Source organism: Chlamydotis macqueenii, chromosome 25, assembly GCF_036417535.1.
Source record: "Chlamydotis macqueenii isolate bChlMac1 chromosome 25, bChlMac1.mat, whole genome shotgun sequence".
NCBI lineage: Eukaryota > Metazoa > Chordata > Aves > Otidiformes > Otididae > Chlamydotis > Chlamydotis macqueenii.
This window is the reverse complement of record NC_141580.1, coordinates 842,822-861,327: the sequence shown is the minus strand read 5'-3', so window position 1 is coordinate 861,327 and position 18,506 is coordinate 842,822. Positions and strand designations below refer to the sequence as shown.

Below are 18,506 nucleotides of genomic sequence, written 5' to 3'. Positions count from 1 at the left end.
CGGCGCGATGCATGCTGGGAGCTGTAGTTTGCTGGGGTGGCGCTGCGACCCGGCTGTGCCCCCCGCCCCTCCACGCCCCCCGCTCCCACTGCCCCCAGTTCTGCCTTCCCCGTGTTCCCACTGCTCCCAGCACCCCCCCATCCCGCCTTCCCAGCACCAGCCTGGCTGCAGGCAGCGTGCCCTGGCCCCTAGCCCCCCGAAAGAGGGGAGGGGGCCCTGGGGAGGTGCAGACCCCCCTTCCCCAGCCACGCCCCCCCAGACAGTGCCCTCAAAGAGACGTGGGATCTTTATTACTTTTATTTAAATGCAATTTCAAGCTCCTCAGTTTTTGTCCTGTTCTCTCTTGAACAGCCCCTCGCTTGCCGGGAGGGGCGGCCGGTGCTCAGGGAGAACCGTTTTTACCTTTATTTAAACCAAACAGCAGCGCTGGGGGGGCCCTCGACCTCCAGAGAGCCCCACGCCGAGCAGCCCTGGCCCTGCCTCACTCCAGCCCAAAAAGGGAAAGTTTCCATCTTCATAGAAAAAAAAAAAAAAAAAAAACCAAACAAACAAAAAAACCAAACCAAAACAAAACCCAACCCAAAACAAACCCCAGATCGGTTAGAGGGGAGGGCGCAGTACACCCGAGCGAGCCCCCCGTCCTACAGAACAAGCTTTTTACAACGTAAAATAGATCAGTACTACGTTAACGTCCAGCCCCCGGTACCGCGCGCAAATACAGATAAACCAGCCCGGGACCTGCGGTCGCACAGAGTAGCGTGTAAGGCAAACGTCAGCCGGAGCCACCCCCGGTGCGGGGGCCGTGCCCCCAGGTCCCTCCCCACGCTCCCCCCGTGGCGTAAGAAACAGAACAAACACAGACTCCCGGTGTTTTCCCCACAGACAACCGGTGTTTTCCCGTTAAAATGCTCTAGTTTGGTAATTTAGCGTTAAAAGCCAGGCTGCCACCACGGGCGCCTCCTCACCCCCTCAAAACCCAGTGGCGCGAAAAGCCGTCAGCTGCAGCGGTTTTGGGGCGCAGTGCTGCCAGGGGGCGCGGGGGACATCCCCCCACGGGAGCAGGGAGGGGGGTTCCCCCACAGCCGCCCTGCAGCCCCCTGCTCAGCGCCGTCAGGCTCTCCCTGGATGGTCCCGCTCACCCCCGGCTCCTCCAACCGGCTCCTGTGCAAAACAGCAGCGAGCTGCGCCGGGGTCAGCAGGCTCTGCCGGCCTGTCCCAGCTCCTCCTGGCTCCATCGCCGCTGAGCACGCGGCGCGTCCATCTCCTGACCTGCCCCAGCTCCTCTCCGGGCCCTTGCTCTGCGCCGGCCCCGAGGAATCGGGCACTGAGCCTCCTCTGGTCCCGACAGCCGGCCACACACGGCTCGGCGTTCGCCTCAAGTCCTCGTGCCCGGTACCCGGGTTGTGGCTGGATGCAGGGTCCCGGACTGGCCCAGGATCTGCGATGAGCGAGTGGAGCAACGGACCCATCCGGGTTTGCCAGCGCAGTCACCGAGTCCCGGGGGAGACGCATAGATGAGGGCGGGCTGGCAGAGAGAGCTGGGCTGGGGGTGTCTGCTCGTCCTGGCACAGCTGGGAAAACCAAAGACGCTGGGAGTTTCTCATGCAGGATCCTGGGGGCAGGGAGGCGGGGAGGGGTCCGTCTGAGGAAGGGGAAGGAGCTCCATCTCTCTGCTCAGGAACAATCCACCCGGGCAGCCCGCTTTCACCTGGGGATGGGGGGCAGAGGGGGGGCCCCACGCATAGCTGCAAGACAAGAAAGCCCGTTGAAGCCAGCAGCTGCACGGAGATGGCCGGCGCAGCGTGCCCCGCGCTGCTGACGCACACCACACCGGCTGCTCCTCAGCCACCAGCACCTCAGCCATCGCCGCCCCGGCGCTCCGCAGAGCGGGATCCCACACGCCTGCTTTCCCTCCTCCACGCCCCCGCGCCAGCTGCCCCCCCCACCCCCACTCTCCGCAGAGATCTGGAGGCTGGGATTTGCGACTCGAACCAGCCGCTGCAGCACGCATGGAAAGCTCAGGGCTTTTCAAATCCACATTAAACATTCATTGCTCTAAAAATAAACGAGCATCCCATTCTCCCCGGAGTCTCCTCCAGGATCTGCAGGGCTGACGCGCAGCAAGGGCACTTTGCGCTGTGCCGGCAGCGCTGGGTCCGAGCGCTGCCACTCAGGGCCCTGCAATCGGGCCCGTCCCGAGACGTGTAGGGGCTCTTTAGCCCCCCAGCCCCTGCCCGACACCAGCTCCAGCCGCAGGGCCAGCTGCTGGGGTCCTTTTGTAACTGCTCCAGCGCCAAAGGCTCTCAGCCCAGGCAGGGACAAGCCCCGCGGCGTTTCTCTGCACAGAGTCAGCAGGCAAAAGAGGGGGCAGGTGGGACGGGACGCCCGCACAGCCCAAACCCTCACGGCCCCCGCAAGCGCAGCAAGCTGCCTTCGGGGCTCGGCACCCAAGGGAGCACGCACAGGCCCCGGGGCAACGCTGCTGCTGCACAGAGAAGGATGTGGATCAGGAGCCCAGAGCGGCTGACGCCATCCCCTGCACGATTCCACCCTGAGCGGGGACAAACAGGAGAGCGGGTGGCCACGGCTGCGCTGCCGTCACCTCCTGCCAGCAGCGAAAGCACAGGAGGGGAGCCAGGCCACCTCCTGCCCCCTTACCTCTGTTTGTTTTGCTGGGGTAGACTCTCTGGAAGTATTTATATTCCTCTGGCGCTGGGAAGTCTTCGACAGGATGAAAGGAGTATTTGGATTCAAAGTCATCTGCAGAGAAGGGGGAAAACGGGCAGGTCAGGGACGGTGGCTCGGGACAAGCACAGCTAAGGCCGAAGGGCGCAGCTCCACACCGGAGCTCGCCCCAGCTCCAGACGCCCCGGGAGAGCACAGCCGCACGCCCGGGGGCCCACTCACCCAGGAACGCTCTGACGGTGGAGATGGAGTCCCGGTGCCCGTTCCGCACTGGCGGAGGCGGCGGTGGCGGCCCGGCCGGCGTCCTCGTGGGTGGCGGCGGTGGCTTTCCTCGGCTCGGGGGCTCAGCGGAGCTGTGCAGTCTGTAGGGCGGTGGGGGCGGGGGGGCATCGCGCCCCCCGTTTCGCAGCATCGGCGGAGGGGGTGGTGGGGCTGCAAGGAGAGCTGGGTCAGCCCCGGCGCGGCCCACCGCAGCCTGCCAAGGCACGGCATCCTGAGGGCAAACCCTCCCTCCGGCAGCAGCGCCGAGGACATCCTCCGAGGTAGCTTTCCAGGCCAGCTGCCGAGCCGGACTGCGCCAGCGGCCAGCACGGCCGGCCCAGGGATGCTCCTACGCGCACCCAGATTTCCTGCTCGTTCCTGACATCTGCACTCCTCCTCGTCAGCTGCAGCACAGGGGACCAGCCAGCCAGCTCTCCCCCAAGCCCGCTGCCCACCCCAGCAGGGCTGCTCCAGCCCCTGCACGCTCCCAGCCCGCAGCCAGACCCAGGTCACCCTCTGCCCGAGAGGGAATCCCAGCAGCAGTTATAAGCCTGCACACGTGAGGGTTCAAGGGCCGCAGCTCCACGTGGAGCCAAGATGCTGCCTGCCAGCGCTGGGAAGCCACATCCGCACTGCCCCAGACGTGGTGACAGGACCGTCGGCCCCTCCGACCCACCTCTTGCTCCTGCCCAACCTCCCACGGGTGCACAGTGGCAGCTCATGCTCCTCATTAGGCTAATTACACACAGACTTAACAGAGCAGATCCCCAGCTGTAACTCAAAGGAGGGATTCTGGCAGGGCCGGAAGGACAGAGCGGCTTGGCAGGGAACCAGGCAGGAGCTGCGGTCTGGATGCAGAGCCCAGGAGCTCACGGGGGGGCACCCGGGCGAAGCCATCACCACTCGCAGCAGCGGGGACGTGCTCGCGCCCGGCTCTGTGTGCACGGGGGGATCGGCGAGTAGTTTTCACTGAGCCACCCCTTCGAAGGGTGCCTGACACCAAAACCCCTGCGCCACCGGTGACAGAGCCTTCGCTGCCAGCTGCGCTCTGAACCACGCAGCGCCACAGCCGGCCCGGAGACGGGCAGGAGGCTTCCTGGGGGCTGAGCAAGGGCACCTGGCTGCACCGCCGAGGGAAAGGCTTCTCCCTGCTCTGCCGCAGCTTTTCGTCACGCTCTCAGTGACATCTTAGCAAGCTCAGGGGAGCAACCCAGCATGCGTGGCTCCAGCACCACCACGTTCTCACCTCCCACCCCAGGAGGACACACCAACCTCACGGGCAAGAGCTGCCCAGCTGCAACCCATCACCAACGTTCAGGCATGAAAGGAGCTGGATGAACCGAGGACAGGAGCAGGGACATCTACTGAAGGTGACAGTCCAGCTACTGCCCCTGGCTCAACCCCTACGCTGACTGCCACGTGCAGCAGAAGCCTCGCTGCGCCCCGGCGTTGACTCGTCCCTGGCATCTCCTCCCAGCCCCCAAACACCCCTCGGGCAGGCGGCTGCAGCCTGACCCGCCCCGGCTGCTCCCAGGCACGAAGCAGGAAGGCCCAGAAGGGCAAACGGTTCTTACCTGCTCCCCGGCTGGGGGGGTCTCTGGCTGGCGGAGGGGGGCGACTGCTCTGGAGAGACGGGGAGGCTGAAGCAGGTGGCGGTGGCGCAAGACCCCGCAAAGGGCCCGGCGTCTTCCTGTGCAAGGAGTTGTGTCTCTGCGGCAGCTCCGGGGCGGACTCGTTGATAGGGCTCGAAGGGCCGTTGGGGACACTGGGGGGTTGACGATAAGGGGGCGGTGGGGGGGCGAGAGACTGGCCCTGAGCCCCCGACCCCGTTCGGATACTGACTGGGGAGGGAGGGGGCTTGATGGGTGGCGGGGCGGGGGGTCCATCCCTGCCCACGGGCAGTCGCTGTCCTGGGGTGGGCGGCAGGGGCTTCTCCCGGTTGTAGGAAGAGACCTTGGCGCCGTGCACTGGAGGGGGGGCTGGGGGCGCGGTGGCGCGACGTCCCGGCGGGGGAGGCGGCGGGGCGGACGAGCTGTGCTTCATGCCGGTGCTGCCAGCAGTGCTGGGCCGGGAGAGGTCCGGCAGGGAGGGCCTCTGCGTGCGCGGCAGCTCCGGCGGAGAGGCCCGGCTGTTGTCAGCATCATCTTGAGGGCGGCTGCTGCTGGCTGGCACCGGGGGCCTGGGGGCGGCTGCTCTGGCGCTGGGGACTTGCAGGGTTTGCTTACTGGAGCTGTCTGTGGTGAAGGAAAGCAGAGTGACTGGCCAGGCACGGCGTGGGCCGGGAGTCAGCGAGAGCAACGTGCGGGGCTTCATCCCCAAGCCTGCGCAGAGCGCGGGGCAGCCTGCCCGCTTGGCCGAGGAGGCCCAGACCGCGGGGAACGCTGTCTGGCACAGGCAGGGAGCTGGCACCGCGCTCAGCCACACACAGCTCTCTCACCACTGCTATTCGTTCTCTGGCTCGCTGGAAGGCAGGTTGCCACAGAAAACAGCAGAGAGAAACGTTCAGCAACACACGCGGCTCCCGGGCCCTCCAAGGTTTGTGTCGTGGGACACTGGCATGGAGAGTGCGCAGCTTGCCTGCAGCCACACGTGGAGTGTTGATTTGGGGTCCCTGCCTCCCACCAGCTGAAATCCCCAGGCAAACAGAGCAAGATCCTCAACCCTCTCGTGCTCAGGACCTCCCCCCAGAGAACCCCCACGTAAACACAGTCAGATGGCCATTACCTGAGCTGTCCTTTGCTCCCACAGGTCTGAGCTTGGGCACACCGCCCTGGAAGAGGCCGCCCTTTGGCTGGATAGCAGCCGAGCTCGAGCCGTAGCTGCCGCCACTGCTGCCCTTGGGCTCTGAGGAGAGAGGCAGAGAGGTTAAGCCTGCTGTTATCAGCTCCGCCAATGAGACGCCACTGGAAACCCGACAGGTAAGAGCTCAGAAGCCATCCTGAAGGGCACAGCAGGACCCAGCGTGTGGCCGTGTTCCTCCCAGGGACATGCCAACCAGGTACTCACTCTCTAGGATTGGTGCGCTCCGGTCATTGATTTGTGTCACCTTCTTTAGCTTGGTCCCTTTACAGATGTCCTGCAGGAGAGCGCCACGGCCCCGCTGCTCCTCTCGGCTCAGTTTTGGTGGCTCTGTGTTCGCCTGGAGACAAGAAGCAGCTCAGCAGGAGCTCGCCTGTGCACATGGACCATCCACAGAGCAGGCACAGCCTGACTCCACCTTCCCAATTCTCCTCTGCTGAGCCCACAGACACCCCACCTCCAGCCAGCAAACAGCCTTCTCCAGGGGCTCTCTTCCAGAGGGAGCGAGGGGGCTGCCCCAGGAGGTCATGTCGCTGTTCCACACGGCAAGGTTACGACCTCGTCCCACCCAGACCCAGGGCACAGCTCAGTTACAGCCACGTGCAAGGTCCCCTGCTCTCCCGCCCAAGCCACCGTGGAGCAGAAAACAACAACGCAAAGAAAACCCACGTGCAGCCCTTTTCACGTACAGACTGCTGCAAGGGTGACTGCTGCAAGCCAGCCAGGGGTCTCTCGAAACTCGCATGGGCTGCACTTGAGAGCTCCAGAGACAACACGGGCGCCCTGGCAAGCGGCACCACGAGGAGACAGGCCACCTCCCCACCCTACAGCCAGCCGCGCCGCGGGGCAGTGAGAAGACCCCTACCTGACTGAAGGTGGGAGGTGGCGGGGGGCCAGGCGGCGGTGGCGGGGGAGGAGGGATCGGCATCCTGACCCAGCTCCCGGTGGCTCCGGCTGCTCAGTGCTGGGAGCAAACCTGGTCACTCATACCTGCGGGAAGGGAGGAAGCGGTCAGGGACTGAAGGGGAAAGCCGGTGAGCGGCCACAGAGAAACATGGCCCCGGGCTAGCGTGCTAGTGCCCTGTGCCTGGAGCTCCCCAGGCGGGGCAGAGGCTGGGGCTGTTCTCTCTCAGCTGGCTCAAAAGGGCTGCCTGGTTCTCCCAACATCCTGGGGCAGCAGGTCCCAGAGGTGGGAGCCAGCACAATCCCCCTCCCCAAATCACCAGGGCCTCCACCTCAGCACAGAGCCTGCAGCTGAAACCCAGGACATTTTTCAGGCGATCGCCTCGCTCAGTAGAGAAAACACAGCCAGGCTAATCCCACGCCATCAATCCAGCTCCTTTATCTGCAGCTTGAAGCTGCTCACGTGGAAGTGCGACAGGAGCCCAAAGCCCATCAGCAGGCACCGCGGCCAGCCCTGGCACGCATCCCCGGCAGGCCCCTCCAGCCACGAACGCTGTTAGATCTGCCAGACGGATCACCAAGCAGAAGGCAGACGAAGCGCCACAGTGCTGTCCTGTGGCTCGTGCAAGGAGGGACGCTCCTGTCCCCCGAACAGCCCCAACAGAAAAGGCAGATTTTCCAAACCACTCGGATCCCACATCAATAACCTCCCAATGCCGTAAAGGCTGTCTGCGCCCTGTGCCCCGCTCCATTTCCACAGCTCCACAGCCTCCCGTGAAGCTGTCCAAGCAGGCAGAGAAACGAGCTTTCCCAACGCTGCTGATTACATTTCAATCCATCTCATCACAAGCCCAAAATGAACCCATCCCACATCGTGGCTTACCCAGAACAGCTCCCAGCCCACAGAGCGCTTCGCCGGTGAGGGCCCACAGAGCCCAGGCGGCTCTGGTTGGTACCAGAGACCGAGCACGGAGGAAGCGGGGACAGGAAGAGGAGCCTGAATCACCAGGAGATCACAGGACGGGCCCCCGGCAAGCTCGTGCCTCTGACAGCAGCACGCAGGTAGGGCCGTCCCGGCAGCACCGGCTCAGGGAATAGGAATGTGATGACTGGAGGCCTCACTCGCCACCCGGGGAGTTTCAGGTGCTCAGGGCAGCCTGAGAGGCAGGGGATAAATTCCCCTCTCTGGGCCACAAATGTCTTTCCCCCCAGGAAAACCTGTTCCTTAACCATTCAAGGGGACCACAACACCAACAGCAAGTAAGAACAGGGTAGTTTCACACCCAAAGCTTCTGACTTCTGATCCCTGACCTCCAGGGCACGCAACCAGAGAGGTCACAGACACATCCACCACGACAGTGAAAGTTTCTTTACAACCCAGGCACTGAAACCCAGGTGCCCACAACCTTTGAAATGGTTTGTACCAGGAATTAAAATCCAGATCCCTTCTGAGACTCACCTTCTACTAGATAAACTACAATTTACCAATGCCACAGTGCACAGAGGCCAGGACAAGACCAGGTCCATCCTCACGTGTCAGATGCTACCACTCGCCGTAACAGCAGAGGTCTGAGAACAGGAAAAACAGACCAGCAACATCGCTGCGATGCCGGCGGCTCCCTGCCCTCAAGCAAACCACCAGTTCGCTGCGGTTCACGAAAATAAATAAATAAATCCCCTTTTAATTAAAAGCAGCTCTTCCACCGAGTGAGAAACTCCTGAACTACAGACATCCTCACTGGAAAGACGTTCCTCCCTCTACCTTCTGGCGTTTTCCAAGTCACTCGAGATCTCAAGCTCTCTGGTGGCACCGGCCACGCCTCTGCGGAGCTGGGGAACAGCATGAGCTCGAACCCGCCGTGACTCAGTGGGTCCTCATCCACGTCACCGGGGCAGCCACCTCACTCCTGCCTCTCGGAAACGCACCTTCCCCTAACACACGTGGTGCTGCTTTGCTCCAGACCAAGCCAGAAGCCTCACACGGAAGAGCCAACATCCGTCAGCTGCTCCTTCAGCCCCTTGTGCCACCAGTCCCACCACGCTGGGCCGCTCCGCAGACCGGAACAAAGCCTGGCAAACCCATTCAGCCTGAACCTTTCCCATCAAAGCAAGATCAGAGATGGCTCATAACGCACTTGTCTGGGACCTGCCGGCGCTGCCAGGACGTGTTGCAACAGGAGCGTTTTTACCCCGTGCTCCTTCCCACCCCGCAGCAGGATCGCAGGGCTGGGACAGCACAAGCTGCTGCCAGGGCAGAGCGTGATGTCGGGGAGACGGCGTGACAGCGTCGTGGCACAGCCGGCGGGAGGGGACAGGCAGGAGAGCCCCGGCCTTGTTTGAACACCAGCAGCTGGAGGTAATTAGCACAGATACAGCTGAGAAACGTGCCAGGTAATGAGACTCCTGACTCGCTCTCATGTGTCACAGGCCTGAGCCAGCTCAGGAGCGGTGCCAGCACTGCGGGCTGTCACCTCTGCTCCCAACCCACAGGAACAGAAATACCATCACCTCCCCGTTACGCTCCCGCTCCAGCCGGTTACTCACAGGGCAATTCTTCCCACCCAGCTCTGCACCTCAGTGGCACCTGGAGTCACAGCAGCCCCTCCAGGTACTCCCCTGACAGGGACACATCACATGCAGACAGACGGACAAGGGTTTGTCAGCTGTCAGAGATCAAGTCAGCGCCACGTCGGCAAGGGAAGCACGTCACTCGGGTCCCCCCGTTTGCCCTGCTGCCCCTCACGTAAGCCCTGCATCAGGCGGAGCAGCTAGGGACAATCCCACAGCGACGTTACCTCCTGTAAGCACAGCCGGGGAGGAGAGAGGTATTTCTACAAAGAAAACCGTAAGTCATTATCTCCCCATATCTAACATGCCCTTAAAACTAGTGCTGCACCGAAACCCACGCTCAGATAAAGGCTTGACCTAGAAGAGCGAGAGGAGGGCAGAGAAGAGTTTAAGCTAAAGCAGCTTGAGGATAAACTGGAGCTAAATTCCCAAGAAACAGGTCATTTTGTTTCAGCACATGGCCCCATTCAGGTTGTGGATTAACAGCAAAGGTCACATTGAAAAACCAAAATCAAGAGGCACCAAACTCAGCACACGGTGGCTGCTGATTGTTTCACACCATGAGAAAAGCTGAGACCTGTGGGTGGGACGGCTGGAGTGATCTGTGTCTGTCTTTATTTTAAAGCCTAGATCTTTCATGTTCATGCACACAGACACAGCTGATAAAGATTAGGGAGACACAAGCTAAATCCTCCAGGAAAAAAAATGGGGGGGGGGGGGGGGTTCTCCCAGCACTGCTTTCCACCCCCTAATATCTGGCGTATGCCTTACAGAAACCATGCCCTTTGAAACAATGCCGCTCCAACAGCCGACTTCTCTGCAGTTCTTCTCCTTTGTTCTTCACTACCAGGGATCCTTTCACCAAGCCAGAGCCGAGCCTTTGAGAGCTCCGCATGCCGCGGCAGCGGCTCGCTGCGCTTGCAGGGAAGGTGGCTTGAAAGACCTGAATCGGGGCAGCAAGAGAGACACCGGCTAGATCAAAGCGCAGAGGAGAGCTCATCTTCTGTTAAGCCAGGAGGGGTAGGTTTGCACATTAGCGTTCCTTTTAAAATAAAAAAAAAAAAAAAAAAACAAAAACCAAGAAAGCTGTGAGAAAACCAGGAGGAAAACAACATGTGAAAAGCTATCACGTTGGAGGAGAGAGCTCACTGAAATCGAGGTGACCCCGCGGAAAGCCGCTGCCCCGCGGCCACGCCGGACCTCGCCATCACCGCAGCACCCCTCGCCCCACGGCAGCGCTGACTTTGGGGCAGCTCTGCAGCGTTCTGAACCAGGCCTACCCTGCCAACTTGGGGTTCTAAACACTACTGAAACCCAAGAATATTACACTCGGCAGTCCCCCTGTCCTGTAAAACAGCTGAACCGGCCAGATCTGGCCTGGACAGGACTACAGGCCACGTTTTTCAGAGGCTTTTCAAGTCCCCATTTGCCGTGAAGGGAAATGAAATGCCTTCTCCAGCAAGCAGCCCTGGATTCTGCTTATCCCTCGGGGGGGTCTGCTTTTTTAGCAGTGACCTTCAGACGCCATAAGCGCGTTCCTCGCTTTTCAGGGGGATTTGGGCGCCGTGGCAGATTTGTATTTCACAGCTACACTCGCTGCTGCGGCGAGCCTGCATTTGCAAACCCGAGATGAAGCGCTTCATCCTCAGGGAGGCAGCGGCTTTGAACTGCAGATCAAGAGGAATTTCCAGCCCTCTGATGTCGGCTGCAGAATGCGGCTGCACCGGTTTGGGGACGACTTCCAAGGCTGGACCTCTCAAACACCCTCCCTCCCACCCCCACCTCGCAGGGTGCCTTTATCTTCCACCTCTTCCCATCCAAATCCTCAGTTCCTCCTTACTCCGAGCCCAGCCTCTCCCCATTCAGAGCCTGTTCCTCCGAAGCCTGACATTTCCACCCGTTCCTCAGGAGCGAGGGCTTCGGCAACACTGAAGATGCGACATAAATAATTTATCCTGAAAGACAGCCATCGCAGGATTTAAGGTCACTCAGGCTTTTAAAATCGTTATCAGCATGCTTTAAGAGAGCAAGCTGCCATCTCGATTTGGAGCATCTCAAAGAGTCGGTGCATCTCTGCGTGCAGACAGACAGACACACTCCAGCCCCGCGGGACTCAGATGTTCACAGTGAATTATTAACAACCCACGGTCACTGACAATGCATTTTTAACAAAACCCTGAACACAAAAGTTTCTAACGCCTCGGGGCTGAATTCCACAGCCCTCGGTGGAGCTACGGCTTCCCCATCCCCAGCCATGGGACCCCAGCGTCAGGCTGTCCTTTAGCAGCTTTCCACCGAGCTCAGCTCGGTTCGCTCGGCAGAGGAAACCTTTAATCAGGAGCAAGGAATCGTGTCCTGACATTAGGCTGCAGCAAAGGAAAGAGCAGGAAAAGCTCGTCCCAGGAGGGCCCACAGGCTTCCCTGACTCTCCCCGTCCCATGTGCCAGGCAAGAAGGGAAAGGAAGCCAGGGAGGGAGAGGTGGCACACAAGGGGACCGGGCAGGAACCGCTCTGAACCGCTCTCTGCAATGGACACCTCCAATTGTTCCAGCAGGAGGAAGTGGCGGGAGACGCAGGGACTTCCCGGCTGCTTCGACGGTGACCTGCAGCTGGGAACAACGCTGCGCGGCCCACGCCTCGCAGAGAACAATACGCTGCTGAATGGAAAGCGGCTCCCGAGCCGGTGGCGTTAGCCTTCAGATAAAAACGTCTTTTTATCAGCTGCCAACAACGCACTGTCCCCTTCACTGTGGGCTCCAACACCGTCTGCACGTTCTCAGCAAACGAAGCCTGCACGCTGGAGCTGACAGAGCCGGGAGCTCCTCGAGGCACGAGCCGAGCAAGGAAAATATTGGTGGCCTGACAGTGCTCCAAGCAGGAGGGCCAGCAGAGGAGGGCTCCAGCCACCTCCGAGAGACTTTTAACGCCCCAGCAGCGCCAGGGCCGGCTGACACCAGGCTCATTTAGAGGCAGGCACTGACGAGCCACGTCTAAGGCTCTCCACACAGCGAACCCCGCGCAGCGTCAGTCTGCGGTCTGCGCCAGGCTGCAGCAGACGCGCTACCAGCAAACAGCAAGGAACACCAAACCAACCCACGGCTCCTGCAGCCCTCGCTCAAAACCCACAGCGCGCAGAGTTATCTGTAAAACAGCACCAGGCACTCCACGGCACCGACAGCCTTACACGGGAGCAGGCAACCAGTCTCCAGCTCCAGCCTGCCACCCTGAGTTGACGCCGTCAGCTGCTGCAGCGTCTGCAGACCAGGTCTGAGTCACGAGGCAGGGACAGCAAAATGCCCAGGTGAAACTCTCTGCCAAAAAAAGCACATTCATCACAGGAGGCCCCCACTGAAGGCCATGCCTTCAAACCAAACCTCCGTGCCAAGCTTTCCTCACAGACTCACCCCAATATCCGAGTGGCTGGCAACAAGCCGAGTCACCCTCTCGGCAGAAGCAATGCCAGGCCAGTGCGGAAGCTCTGACGTTTCTGGGTCTTTCTCCCCTGCTCCCCGGGAGCAGCGGCCCTGCCCTTGTGCGTGGGCCCAAAAGGCAGTGTCTCTGCAACAGGTCACCATGCCACGAAGCCAAATGGGCCATGCCAGGGTTTAGGAGAAAAGCCAGTGGTCTGCCCAGTGCCCTGGCACCCACTCAAAGAGTTTGGTTACACTCTTGAAGAAGAAAAGAAAAAAAAAAAAAAAAACCCACCAAAAAAACCCCATGAGCTATACAGACAAGCTGCCTGGAGGTCTGCTGTTCTCAGGAGCCCGAGAATAACTTTAAAATACTGCAGGGCCAGCTCCAGCTTAAACCCCCGTACCAGCCGCTGCCTGTGTTTAAGTGGCGTGCTCAAACGCGCCTGAGACCCCGCTGCGCCCCCGCAGCGACCACCCTCCTGCTCTGCCCGCAGCCGCTCGGCAAGGCGGCGCCCAGGGCTGGGTTGGCCGCCCCTGCCCTGGAGCCTCCAGGAGGGACAACCCCCCGCCACCGTGCCCTCCGCCGGGGTCTCCGCCGTCTCCTGCCAGGCGTCCCTCTCGCTCCCTCTCCCTCTGCTGACGAGGCTTTTGGGGAGGCTGAGGACAGAGACCTCCAGCTCCGGTCCCTTTTGCCACCCCTCTCCTGCCTGCCAGCCTCCCGCGCCGACTCTTTTGCAAGAGCTGCTCGGAGCCCAGCGGCGGGAAGCAGCCCTGAGGGGGACAAGCAGAGCCAGGCCGGAGCGCGAGGTCTCCTGCTGTTCCACAATACCCAGCCAAGTGTTCTCAGGGTTTTCCTAGGCAAAGGCCAAGCAGAGACGCGCCGATTCGCAACCCAGAATACGCAGGGCAAGTAACCGAGGCAGAGTGCAAATCGCTGGGTGCTGCCGGGAGGGCACAGCCCTTGCCGCGGAATAAAGTCACCTCGAACCACTCCGAAGCCACAACGGCCTCGCAGAAAGGAAGTAGCCACTTGGAAAACCATTGCTGACCACCGCAAAAAAAATTTAATTGGCCAAAGAAATGTTTCTTTCCTCTAAGCAGGTTTGCAGTCGAAGTTGTTAGGAGAAAATTTACAAGCTACCCTAGAAAACCCGGCACCCAAGTGTTATTCTGGGACACGCGTACACACCTGATGTTTGTGAAAGACCCCAAAGCTACACAAACCTCACAAACGGGGCTGATCCGGGCTGCAGGATGGACAGGACAGCTTACGGCGAGCGAAGCCCTTGCTGGAGCATGAGGCCGAGGGCAGCGAGGGCCCGGCAACAGCCGCAGCTGCGGGAGGTGTAAGAGCGCGAAGGGAGCGCCTGTGTCAATGCCAAGGGGAAACCGTGCCAAGCCCCGTCAGAGCGAGCTCGCCGCAGTCGGATCCACGCTCGCCTGCCTGTCAGGTCGCTAGGTGCCAAGAACACGCTGCAAATCTACAGACGGCGCAGGGGGAGAGGAGGGCTTGCTTTGAGACATGATCTAGTAACAGGGTGTGACAGACAGAGAGACTCCGCAACGGGGTCGGACGGCCTTTGCAGACGCAGCCCCGTCACCCCCAGCTCCTGGGGAGAGCCACGGGCACCCCCGCGCCACCAGGCCAGCCTCCCGCCCCGGCGAGGGAAGGTTTAAGCCCCACGTCTCCAGGAAGAAACAGCGCTGGCCACGCAGGGAAGGCGCCCGGCTGCTTTGGCGAAAGCAGAGACAGGTCCTGAGCACAAGCAAGCGCAGCACGCATCGCTGCAGGAGCGCCACGGCAGCAGGTCAGACCTGACAAGGACGCTTGAGCGCAGCAGCACCGAATCCCAGCACGCAGCGTCACAAGGCGCGGGGCCCGGCACGACGCCCACGTCTCCCCACGGCCCAGACTGCCCGGGGGCCAGGCCGCGAGCGAGCCCTGTCGAGCAGCATTTGCAACTCACCTCACCCGCTCCCGCTGGAAAGAGGGAAGCGGAGCTCCCTGCCAGCCTCTGCACCTGCCCGGCAGCTTCTCCCCTGGCCCTCCAGCACCCCTCCCAAGCTGCCTCTGCCCCGGGGCTGCCGCCGCTCCGGCTGGCGCAGCCAGTCCTGCCGCGCAGCAGGAACTCCTACAGCTACGGCACTGCGCGTGGGAGACACCAGAGAGAGGAAGGAGAACGGGGACGGGCCAAAGGAACTGGAGAGGCACCCAAGCCCCAGCACGCCAGGGCACGGCGCTGCACACTGCTCCAAGAGACCCCGCAGCAGGTTTCAGCTTCCAGTACCGCAGCCCCCTCTGAGGGCGGCGCTGAAGACGCCGGCTCAGCTCTGGAAAAGACCATTTAATTTTTGAACCAACACCAGAGCGAAGAGCAAGCCCTGGGAGCTGCGCTTGTGCCAGAGCCGCCCTGGCAAAGGCAGCAGAAGAAACCCAACACGCTCAGCCCCTCGTCAGGAGGGCACTTTCCCCCTGCTCCCTCCTCCCACCTCTGCTTCCCAGCAGAAAGCTACTTCTTTGGCAGAGCAAACCTGCCTTCCTTCCAAGCAGCCAGATGTAAGTAAGTAGGTCAGACAAAGACCAGAGCGCCTCCACAACAGCACTTGAAGGCAAAGCAAAGCGGGAAGCGAGCCCTGACCCGGAACACGCCCCGTCACCTTGGCGCTGGCGGAGGGGGGCTGGCCTGCCTCACCTTGGAGGGAACGCTTTCAGCAAGAGCGGCACTGCGCACAGTGACTTTCCTGTCAGGGTCCAACACCCTGCGGCCGCAGCAGCCGCAGGCTTTGCAGCCTCACGCGTCTGTGGCACCCGCCAGCCTGCCACGGCGCAGAATGGCAGGCCCACTTCTAGCGGCAGAAACAAATTCAAACAGACCCCACCGAGGGGGAAGGGAGGCGGAGGGGCGGGTAGCGGCGGTAAGGGTGGCAGCGGTCAGCCACGCTCCCCCCACGCCACGCTCACGTCTCAGTGCTGGGTACGACATGCGCTCCAGATGGCACCGGCTTGGCACAGCGCAGCCAACAGCTCCCACTCGTTCGCAGCAGGGGGAAGCCAAGCCCCCCCTCGCCCTCACAGCACAAAGAGGGGTCTGTGCTCCCGGCACCGGAGCGGCCATGGGAAAACACGCTCTGCCTTCGCGTTCCAGCAACGCCGCGCGGCTGCGAGCGGGAGAGCCGCCGTGCCGCCCGCCGCTCGGCAGCCCCCATCGGCGGGGAGCGCAGCCGCCGTCACGCGAGGCGTGAAGAGGGGACGTCTCCCCAGGGAGCTGAGCCGAAGCAGCGAAACACCCTGGAGACGTGACACACTCCATAAGCCGAGACAGGCGGGACCGAAGGCAGGCAGCCGAGCTGCGAAAAGCAGAGGATGTGCTCGCCAGGTAGCTTTGCCCCGGAGAGTGCGTCTGAGCCGGGCGGATTCACACCTCATCTGCAAACCGAGCTGACTCCTTCCGCGCAGCAGAGACGGGAATCAGGTCGGATTAGACCCTCCCGGCAGCGGGGCAGCGACGCTCCGCACCAGAGGTCAGGCCAGGCCAGAAAAACCCGGGTGGAGACCAATCTGCAGCCAACTCTGCCAAAGGTAAATCGAGGCCGCTGTGGGAACGCGGCACCTCTCCAAGGGCTCCTGCTCAACCTGGCGCGCAGGCTGCGGTCCACTGACATTGCTTTCATGCACAATTTCTGCCTCCACGAGGCTCGAGGATGCTGCCGCAACAGCTCCTCAACGCCTTCCCACTGGACAGGGAGGCAGCGGCTCCCAGCTCACATTTCTCCTGGACGGCAGCGTTGGGAAACCTGGAGCAGGGCAGTCACGAGGCACTCAGCTCCCCACGTCCGCCCGTCAGCTGAGGGTCAGGAGGCAGCCAGCATCTCCTCCCTCTGCATCCCGCCCCACGGGCCCCGCAAACGCTGCCCAGTCCAAGCAGCTGGCGAGGGACACAGCCTGGGCCCCCACCCTGCTCGCTGCAGGGGGACAGCTGGAGCAGAGACAAGCCAAGCGGGGAACAAAGTAAACCCAAAACAAAAGTGATTCTGAGCAGTGCTCGGAAGATAAGCTGTTTCAGAGCACGCTGCACAGCGCCGCGCTCGCTGGGGCTTTGGTCTGCATTGCCCCGACCCACCCTGGCCATTGCCTCCTCCAGCTCTGGGCTCACTGCAGCTGCTCCGCGACACGGCAGACACCAGAACAAGCGCCACCTCAACGGGAGCAGAGCCCCAGAAGGGACGGCTCAGCGTCCAGGCACAGCGGCGCACGGACACAGTCCGCCTGCTGGGCTCGTCCCCGGGCGGCACGCGTACCCACAGCCCGATCCCATCCGCATCCCTCCCGCGTCACGGCCAAGGACATCAAGGCACACGGGGAACCCTGCGAACAGCGAGCTGGTGGCAGGCGCGAGGCACATCAATTCTGCTGAGTCTTTGTCGGGGGGAAAGGCTGCGGCTGCTCACGCCACGGTGCCGCTGCTCTCCCTCTATCCCAAAGGACACGCGGAAAACAAGCGGCTACTTATTTTGTTTGCTTACAACCAGGGCTCCAGAGGGGTCTGGGAGCGTAAACCCGCAGCAGGAATTTGGTTCTGGAGGCCGGGGCACCTCTTGGGCAGCATCTGGCGGGGCAGGCGTGCCATTCGGCTGCATGGGCGGGGAAGGCTGGCGGACCGAGAGCAGGCGGCTGTGGCAGTGTTTACCCAGAGCAGAAGGGAGAGCCCGGCCTCCACCGTGGCACTCGTGGTGCTTTGCTGCCTGGCTGTATGCCACCCTGCATTCAGGTTTTCGCAGGCAGAGGCTGCTCAGGCCACCGTTTGTCAGCGCCAGGCCCAGAGGAGCGACCGGACTGCGACGCTGTCGTGGGGACCCCGGGCCTGGCACGACCCTAGGAGCATCATCCCCCCTAGGACAGCACAACCAGTCGCCCAAACCTCCCACGGCAGCTGCCCACGCACGGGCACGGAGCCCTCCCTGCTCCCCCGGGAGCACGCTGGAGCAGGGCAAAGGGAAGAACGCGACGGGGACCCCCCCATGACAGGGGGAGAAACAAAACGGGGAGAAGCTCCCGCGGGGATCCCCGGACAGCCCCACCGCCGCCAGTGCCTCTGCCACCACCCCTCCAGCACAGACGTTCCCAGCTGCACCGGTGCCTCCCTTGGGAAACTCCCGCACGATCTCCCTGCGTCCCGCTGCATCCCCTGCAGAGCCCAGCGCACCCACGGCCACCCCCACCGCCGCCCCACAGCACCCTACAGCGCCCGCAGCCACCCCCCTGCCCCCGAAAGAGCCCAATACACACCCTCCTTCCCAAAACGGGCCCCGCGCAGGCCCCAGTGCACCCCAGACCCCCCACCCCGCCGCCCCCCGCCAGCTCCGGGCTCCTCACAGGCCCCGCGCAGCCCCCCTGCACCCCACACCCACCCCAAACCACCGTACCCCGCACGGAGGCCTCAAGAGCCGCAGCGCCGGCCCCCGGCCCGGTGCCCCGCGCTCACCCGCGGCCTCCTCCCGCCGCACCCGGAAACGCGGCCCTGCGGCGCCCGGCCTCCAGCCGCTGCCGACAAACAAAATGGCGGCCGCCGCGCCCGCTGCGCCTGCGCCGCCTGGCCCGGATGTAGGCGGGGCACGGCGGGGCCGCGGCGCCATGCTGAGAAGGTCGGGCGGCCGACGAGCTGCGCGGGCTCGGGGCCGCCATCTTGGGAAGGGCAGCCCCGCGGCGGGAGCGCCGGGCCCCGCGGGTGTCCGGGGAGCGACCCCGTGTCCCGGGCCGAGCCGCCACCGCAGGCCAGGGCTGCCGCCGCCAGCTCCGCCCGCCCGCCATGTTGGGACGGTCGGACGGGGCCACGATGGCCGCCGTGTTGGGGGAGTCGCCCCGCGGGGCTCCGCGCT

General features: G+C 62.7%; 1 protein-coding gene across 6 annotated transcripts; it reads right to left on the bottom strand.

Annotated features, from left to right (window-relative positions):
• Positions 1 to 282: 282 nt before the first annotated feature.
• WIPF2 (WAS/WASL interacting protein family member 2) lies at positions 283 to 18,195 on the bottom strand. 6 transcript variants are annotated; one of them, XM_086767002.1, is made up of 9 exons: positions 18,113 to 18,172; positions 9,988 to 10,258; positions 6,611 to 6,735; positions 5,953 to 6,085; positions 5,671 to 5,790; positions 4,521 to 5,180; positions 2,908 to 3,117; positions 2,659 to 2,760; positions 283 to 1,745 (listed from the first exon to the last, which is right to left on the bottom strand). In XM_086767002.1, exons 3-9 carry the CDS (start codon positions 6,671 to 6,673, stop codon positions 1,705 to 1,707), a joined length of 1,329 nt encoding a protein of 442 aa, XP_086623128.1. In that variant the 5' UTR covers positions 6,674 to 6,735; positions 9,988 to 10,258; positions 18,113 to 18,172; the 3' UTR covers positions 283 to 1,704. The 6 variants fall into 6 exon arrangements, with proteins under 6 accessions (XP_086623128.1, XP_086623126.1, XP_086623127.1 ...); XM_086767000.1 differs by having other exon boundaries at positions 9,988 to 10,159; positions 18,054 to 18,168; XM_086767001.1 differs by having other exon boundaries at positions 9,988 to 10,159; positions 18,113 to 18,156.
• Between the last annotated feature and the right edge of the window lie 311 nt (positions 18,196 to 18,506).